The sequence below is a fragment of the Plectropomus leopardus genome, chromosome 23 (genome assembly GCF_008729295.1).
Source record: "Plectropomus leopardus isolate mb chromosome 23, YSFRI_Pleo_2.0, whole genome shotgun sequence".
In the NCBI taxonomy this organism is placed as follows: domain Eukaryota; kingdom Metazoa; phylum Chordata; class Actinopteri; order Perciformes; family Serranidae; genus Plectropomus; species Plectropomus leopardus.
In genome coordinates this window covers 3,241,361-3,249,759 of record NC_056485.1, presented here as the reverse complement: position 1 = coordinate 3,249,759, position 8,399 = coordinate 3,241,361, and the positions used below count along the sequence as shown (strand labels likewise).

At 36.7% G+C, this 8,399-nt stretch overlaps 1 protein-coding gene and 1 pseudogene across 1 annotated transcript; one reads left to right on the top strand and one right to left on the bottom strand.

Annotated features, from left to right (window-relative positions):
• Positions 1-264: 264 nt before the first annotated feature.
• On the bottom strand, positions 265-2,511 carry LOC121962359 (annotated as a pseudogene).
• A 2,356-nt stretch (positions 2,512-4,867) lies between these two features.
• Positions 4,868-7,750, top strand: LOC121961915 (zinc finger protein 397-like). Its single transcript, XM_042512022.1, has 2 exons — positions 4,868-5,092; positions 6,020-7,750. Exons 1-2 carry the CDS (start codon positions 4,921-4,923, stop codon positions 6,988-6,990), a joined length of 1,143 nt encoding a protein of 380 aa, XP_042367956.1. The 5' UTR covers positions 4,868-4,920; the 3' UTR covers positions 6,991-7,750.
• Positions 7,751-8,399: the final 649 nt, after the last annotated feature.

Sequence of the window (8,399 nt, the reverse complement as noted above, 5' to 3'; positions counted from 1 at the left end):
TTTTTTTTAACTTAACTTTTGGGCCATGTCTTGTAAAGAGTAAATCAGGGGTGGGACCAAATTGTTATTTTGCAAGTCAAAAGTCTCAAGACTTTGCACTTAAACATATTTTGGTTCCTGCGATTACACAGGTGGGGCCATACCTATATTGCATGTTTTTTTTACATATATAATATTTGTAACATATGCGTTTAACTCTTTGCATCACAAGCAACAACTATGGAACACATCAAGTCAAGTCGATTTTTATTTATATAACCCAACATCACAAAATTTAATATTTCATTGCACTCACTATGCAAACATATCCCACAATTTGGGCACTCATGATTGCTTCGAATAAACACTGTTGCGAACATGAATATAAATAACAATCAAAAAAAGGGACACTTCATATTAAGATAATGACAAAATCCTATCCTATTTCAAATAATAGTAACATGCAGTTACAGAGATGGGGCTATTGCACATGTAATTTATTCAGTTGGTGATCAAGTCTCCACAGGAGTGTCAGGTCAGTGGTTTCTCCTGTGTGTTTTATTTGGTGTTTTGTATATACATGATTTTTTTCCACTCTGCTGCAACAATTGGCTAATCATTTCTGTAAAATCTTGTAGGTTTTGACATGTTAATTTTTGTGCAGATTCTGCAAAGTTCCAGCCTCTCAGCCGTTGTGTGCTCTCCTCATGTGGTGCGTCAGGGTACCGCTAAGTCTGAACGATCTCCCACATGTTATGCAGGTGTACGGTTTCTCTCCTGTGTGGATTCTCATGTGGACTGTCAGGTCACCACGGAGCCTGAAAGCTTTCCCGCATGTTTTGCACGTGTATGGTTTCTCTCCTGTGTGAATTCGGTTATGAGTGTGCAATGCCGTCACCTGACTGAATCTTTTCCCGCATGCGTTGCACAGATACGGCTTCTCTCCTGTGTGAATCCTTACGTGTATGTTTAATGATGATTTCTGACTAAATCCGGTCCCACAGATAGTGCACAGGTATGGCTTCTCTCCTGAGTGAATCCTTTTGTGCATGTCCAAGTCTGACTGAAACATAAAAACTTTCCCACACGTGTCACATTTTAAAGTCTTCAAGGAAGACGGGATTGTCTCTGTGTGGATGATCAGGTGTCTCTGCAAACGGTACTTAAATTTAAAAGCTTTTCCACAAGTTTCACATTGAAAAAGATTTTTAGTTGAGTCAGTCTTTGACGTGGTTGGCTGGACATTATCATTGTAACTTTTGCTTTCGGGATGTCTCTCCTGTGGTGTTAGCACTGCATCTGTGGTTAATTCTGAGTCTCCCTGCTTGTCTTCTGTCTGATCTCGGCTTATAACTGGGTGTGTTTGCACACTCTTCAGTGTCTTCAGGATGGAAGTTCAGAGTCTGATCTTCACTTTCTTCATGAGTAGGAGTCAGCAGAAAGGCATCAGTCTCCTGCTTCAGTACCAGCTGCTCTCCCTCCTGACTGGTGCACACTTCTTCCTGCTCCTCTTTAATCTGTGGAGGTTCTGGACTCCTCTGGATGCAGAGCTGCTGGTCAGTGAGATCCTCTGCCTCCTCCTTGAACAGATATTGCTGTGGGAGCTCTGCAGGGACACGCAACAAAAGAAGAAATGTCAAGCTCAGGATTCATATAAATAATTACTAATGAATTTCTCTGACTTTTTCATGACTTTGATGTACATTTGTAAGATCACACATTCTCTGAAACAGCCAGCAAAACTCCTTATTGGTTATTTTTCATTGGTATAGTATTAGTATTTTTCAGCACTAAGGGAGGGACTTTTTTTCTATTTTGGCTTGGGGGCATACAACTTTTAATGGCTGTAATTTTTATTTATTTTACTGCAGATTTTTTTTAAAAGAAAATACGGACTTTTTAAATTTTTAGGAATTTTTTTAAAGTTAAAAAATGCGGCATTTTTTCCCTTATGAAATTTTAGGTTATTGTTAACTAAAAAACATATCTTCTAAAGCCACCTTTTTTAAAATTGCCATTGTTTATCTTTTTTACTTTCTTTTCTTTAAAAAAACAAAACAAATTAGCAACTTAAAAAAAAAAAAAGCTTTTTGCTTTTTTTGGTGATTTTATAAAGAAGTGAACTGTAAAACTGTAAAAGTCACAACATGTTATATTTAAAAAAAAATGTGGCAATTTTTAAGCGATTTTTAAAGCAATTTTTAAAGGAAAAAATACTTTTTTTTAACTTAAATTTCCTGAGTGTTTTTTAAACAGACATTTTCTTCAACAAATCGCGAAAATGACACAATTTATCACAACCGGAAACTGCAGAAACAGCAGCTGTTACATGTGTAGTGATATTAAAAACAACCTATCCTGTGTAACTTTATTTCAGGACTCCAGACGACATCCAGCAGCCTGCGCTGACGCTCCAGCTCTCCTTCATATTGGACGATAGTTTGGTGAAAAACGCCGAATATTTCCTCCGCAGCAGCAGTTAGTCGCTCGTTCACAAACTCTCTCAGATACTCAAATGAAGACATTGTTGCTTTATTGTAATTTGAATAGCTTCGTTACGTGTATTGTATATAGTTTTACGGCTCATTCATTACGAGCAAGCAGCTGACAGTACTAGCGTTTGTATTGTTTACTTCCGCTGGGTGTCACACTTTCAAGTTCCGACACTGGGGAGTGCGGCAGCTTTCGTTCCGCTTTCAAATGGTTCATTTAACTTAGCTCACTTCATTACACAAGAAGGTTTGTTACTCTTACATCATCTTCTATGTTTGATTGACAAGCTCAGATTTTTTTTTTTTTGTCATTGGCTTTAAACTTCTACTTTTGCTCCGATTTTTGCACAGGTTGAGTTAAAGTTCTAAAGTTTTAAAAAGGTAAAACTATTCCTTCCAAAATAATTTCAGTGAAATTTCCAATTGCCTTTGTGATTTTCCATTCAATGCAATGCTACCATCAGTGTCACCACATACTTCTAGAACAGATGTTTCAAAGTAAATGTCTTCCAGCCCTCCCTGGTGTCATAAGGTATGAAATATATATATATATGAAATTTACAGAAAATGCTAGTAGAAAGCAGTAGAAATTGAGCAGTAAATTAAAACTGTAGTTTTGCTAAAAAAAATAAATAAATAAAGTAATGATGTGACCCCAACCAATGTTTTTCTGTCTGGTTTTGACTCATTGCTGCTGCCCTGGCTAGAATTTAAATAGTGCATGACAATTACATACATGACACATTCTAACCTTACTAGGACACGATTGTTGTGTCAAATTTGTCTTAACATGAGAAGATAATGAAATTGTAATCTTGCGAACAGTTTTTATTAGCTGATCTAGGTTTCCTTTTTCATTTTGAAAGTAGAAAGGGTTGAATCAGTTGTGGAGGAAATCTTCCCAGTCCTCCAGTGTTGATTTAGAGTTCACATGCACAACATGCTTCAATTTGACTGTCTGGGGCTTTAAAACTAAACTAACCACTGTACTAAAGGAATACAGGCAGCTGGTGATGGTCCTTTATGTAAAACTAGTAACAAAAAAGTGTGTGTGTGTGTGTGTGTGTGTGTGTGTGTGTGTGTGTGTGCGCGCGCGTACGCGCGTGTGTGTGTGCGTGTGTGTGCGTGCGTGTGTGTGTGACTGCATGGTCTGGTCGTCTTAAATTGCCCTTACAAGGGGACAGTAATGAAAGCATGTCCTCATATCCCCAGTCTGCAGCAAAGAATGAATGACTTCATGTTTTGGAAAGAAAGAAAAAAACCCAGCAGCGAGCACATGGAGCAGCCTGCACACACCACTGAGCCTCCAGCTGCAGCCACAGCTCCATACACACTCACTGCTGTCACTGGGATTCAAGGATTTGTATCATCTACTCATTAATTGAAAAGACTTAAAGTCTTCTACATAATAATATTGCTCACATGGGCTGCTGCTGTCAAACAGAATGTTCTTAAACAAACTGTGTGGATGGGCTGAGAGCAGCTGAACAGAAAGGAAATAAGGGAAAATGTATATATACTGACTAATAAATGTATATATACTGACTAATAATATAATGTGAAGGTATACACACAGAATAGACATACAGATAAAAACAAGGACAAATATATATATATATATATATATATATATATATATATATATATATATATATATAGTTCTGGACTAAATATAGAATTAACACTGTCACAGGTTGCTAAGAGGATATGACCAAATGTGATGTGATGTCGTCTTTTTATTTTTTTCATTTCTTTTATATTTATATTACCTTTTTAATTTTTGTTTTACCTAGATTATTTCCTTTTATCTGAGGGTTGATTGCTCCAATTGTTTGTGTTGTTATTTTTGGTCAGTTTCTTTGCATTATTTCATATTGACATTATGCATCCTGCATCTTGCATTATTTGTCCTCTTATCCTGACTCTACCCTAGTTTCTTTTTCGCTTGTGTTCAGTATGACTCTTTGGCTGCCTGTTGTTGTATCGCCATCTGTGTATCCAATTTCTGCTTTAATGTTTGTCAAACTGCTTAGTAAACTCTGTTTTTAATATAAATTTAAATAAAGTTATTATTGTTGTTATTATTACAACTATTATTATTAACATATATGGCTTATATTAAGATTTTTTTTAGTCACTATCTATGAAATAACAAATATAAAAGCAGTAGTTTACGAAAGAGTGCCAAATTTAATCGTGGAATGAAGTCAGGGAGATGTGTGTTACATTTTTTCTAATATTAAACACAAAAATTTAAACAAAATTCCCTCCGTTGAAAGCGGAACGAAAATTCCTTACGTTCACTACCGGAACTTAACAGTGTGAAACTCAGCGGAAGTAAACAATACAAACGTTAGCACGAGTTAGCAGCGGTATTGAATGAGCGCGAAGACAATATTGTGCTTGTGTTGCAGCTGATTTTTGATATTTAAATTATAACAAAGCAACAATGTCTTCATTTGGGTATCTGAAAGAGTTTGTGAACGAGCGACTAACTGCTGCTGCGGAGGAAATATTCGGCGTTTTTCACCAAACTATCGTTCATTATGAAGGAGAGCTGGAGCGTCAGCGCAGGCTGCTGGATGTCGTCTGGAGTCCTGAAATAAAGTTACGCAGGATAGGTCTGTTTCACTGAATCACCCCGAACAACACTGAACATATGACCCCGATTGCTGGAATATATTCCCGTACCAATTCTTTCGCATATTTGCATTTTTTCCCCAAAGTGCAAAGTGCGTTCAGTCATGAAAAATCAGGAGACTTTGCAAATAGGAATTTCGGCCTACTAAAGTTTTGGAAAATGTAAACATTTAAATTCTGGAAGTTTTGGAAAACTGGTATTTAGTTTTACACACCCTTGAACCGTCGTCAAATTGAAAATCCAACGATAACTTCTGTTTTTACAGTTTTTGGATGTGATGAATGGTGTCATTTTCGTTATAATTGAAGAAAATGTTTCTTTAGACATCATCACCAAAGAGAAGTCATTTTTTTTTCAAACTATATATATACACATATATAGGCCATTTATTTTCTTTTAAAAAAGACGTGTTTGGAAATGATTTTTTTTTTTAATCCCCAAAAATGATTGAAAATTCTTTTTTTTTTTAAATCATAAACTGACCTTTCTCTGTTTTGAATTTGCAATAAATAATATAATATAATTTACAGCCGTTTAAAGTTGTATACCCCTCTGCCAAGCCAAAATAAACAAAACATAAATCCCTCCCTAGTGTTGAAAAAAATATTTAACACTCCTCCCTCTTTTTGCACCACCCCTCCCCTCTCATCAATAATGAACAATCCCTAAATTATTTTTAAATATTCAGTTCTTCTTATCCTGTTCTGAATTTATCTTTTTTTTTAAAATAACATATATTTCAAAAAGCTATCACATAGTAATGAAAAAGAACCAATAAGAAGGATGAATGGTAGTTTCAGAGAATGTACGTTCTGTAAAATTTGCAGCAAAGTCATAGAAAATCATTGGTAACAATGTGTATGAATCCTGAACTTGACGTTTTTTCTTTTGTTGCGTGTCCCTGCAGAGCTCCCACAGCAACATGTGTGCAAGGAGGCCGAGGATCTCACTGATCAGCAGCTCTGCATCCAGAGGAGTCCAGAACCTCCACAGACTAAAGAGGAGCAGGAAGAAGTGTGCACCAGTCAGGAGGGAGAGCAGCTGGTACTGAAGCAGGAGACTGATGCCTTTCTGCTGACTCCTACTCATGAAGAAAGTGAAGATCAGACTCTGAACTTCCATCCTGAAGACACTGAAGAGTGTGCAAACACACCAGTTATAAGCCGAGATCAGACAGAAGACAAGCAGGGAGACTCAGAATTAACCACAGATGCAGTGCTAACACCACAGGAGAGACATCCCGAAAGCAAAAGTCACACTGATAATGTCCACAAGCCGACCATGACGAAGACTGTCATGGCCAAAAAACTGATCCAATGTGTCACTTGTGGAAAAGCTTTTAAATTTAAGTGCCATTTGAAGAGACACCTGATCATACACGCAGAGACAATCCCGCCATCCATGAAGACTTTAAAATGTGACACGTGTGGGAAAATTTTTATCTTTCAGTCAGACTTGGACTTGCACCAGAGGAGTCACTCAGGGGAGAAGCCATACCTGTGCACCATTTGTGGGACTGGATTCAGTCAGAAATCAGCATTAAAGACACACACAAGGATTCACACAGGAGAAAAGCCGTATTTGTGCAACACGTGCGGGAAAAGATTCAGTCAGGCGTGGACATGGCACGTACATCAAAGAACTCACACAGGAGAGAAGCCGTATTTGTGCAACACGTGCGGAAAAAGATTCATCCAGATGTCGGCACTGCAGAGTCATAACAGAATTCATACAGGAGAGAAACCGTATTTGTGCAAAACATGTGGGAAAGCTTTCAGGCATAGTTATGGTCTGAAATCCCACATGAGAATACACTCAGGAGAGAAACCGCACACCTGCAAAAATGTGGGAGAGCGTGCCGACTCAGCAGTGCCATGACGCATCACATGAGGACAATACACAACAGCTGAAAGGTGGGAACTTTGCAAAATCTGCACAAAAATGAACTTTTATGTGTCTGATTTGGTAAGGCACCTGTGGGACCAGATTTAGTCAGAAATCATCATTAAACATGCACGTAAGGATTCACACAGGAGAGAAGCAGTATTTGTGAAACACATGCAGGAAAAAGATTCAGTAAGACGTCGGCATTGCACATTCATAAAATAATTCATACAGGAGAGAAACCGTATGCACGCAATACGTGTGGGAAAGCTTTCAGGCTAAGCAGTGATTTGTCAGTCTACATGAGAATCCACACAGGAGAGAAACCATACACCTGCAGAACATGTAGGAGATCATTTAGACTTTGCGGTGCCCTGATGGATCACATTAAGAGGATACACAACAGCAGAAAGGCTGGAACTTTGCAAAATCTGCGCAAAAGTGAACTTTTATGTGTCTGATTTGGCAAGGCATCTGTGGGACTGGATTTAGTCAGAAATCATCATTTCACATGCACATAAGGATTCACACAGAGAAGAAGCTGTATTTGTGCATCACGTGCAGGAGAAGATTCAGCCAGGTAACACAAAACAGATAGCACAATTCATACAGGAGAGACACTGTACATGAGCAAAGCATGCGGAAAAGCTTTCGAGCTTAGTAGTGATCTGCCCGTCCACGTGAGAATCTGATGTCATTATCTTAATATGAAGTTTTGCTTTTTATGATTGTATTATTTATATTAAATCCATGAGACCTGAGAAAACTGGCATGATTTGTTTTTTTAAAATACAGGTAAAAAGGCAATGAGCAGCTTAAGAAGAAATTACACAAAAACTAGCAAAAAAGTGTAAAAAGTACAGGATGATTAAAAAAAAAAATTAGAAAATAAAACCAAAGAAAAATAAGGTAGAAGAAAAAAAAAACAGAACAAACAAAAAAAACAAGGCAATGACCCAAAGATGTGCTAAAAAATAATAATAATTCTAATTATATATATATATATATATATATATATATATATATATATATATATATATATATATATATATATATATATAATATATATATATTTTTTTGTTTGTTTGTTTGTTTTTTTTTTTTTTTACATTTTTTCCTTGCTTCTTTAAACATAATTTTCCAAAAATAACAAAAATAAAATAAATAACGGAACAGTTCTTGCCATGCTGCTTATTGCCCTTTTTCATGTGTTTTCAAAAGATAGTAAACCAATTTGCTCAGATTTTGAAGATTTAATGCTTGTGAAGGGGTCGCAGCACAAGAATTGTGATGTCAATCCAGGTTTCAAGGGTTAATGTTTACAAGAGTATGTATTTGAGAAATGATTTCATAGTGAGCACAGTGAAGTTATCAAATATATTTAATTTTGTTATGTTGGGCTA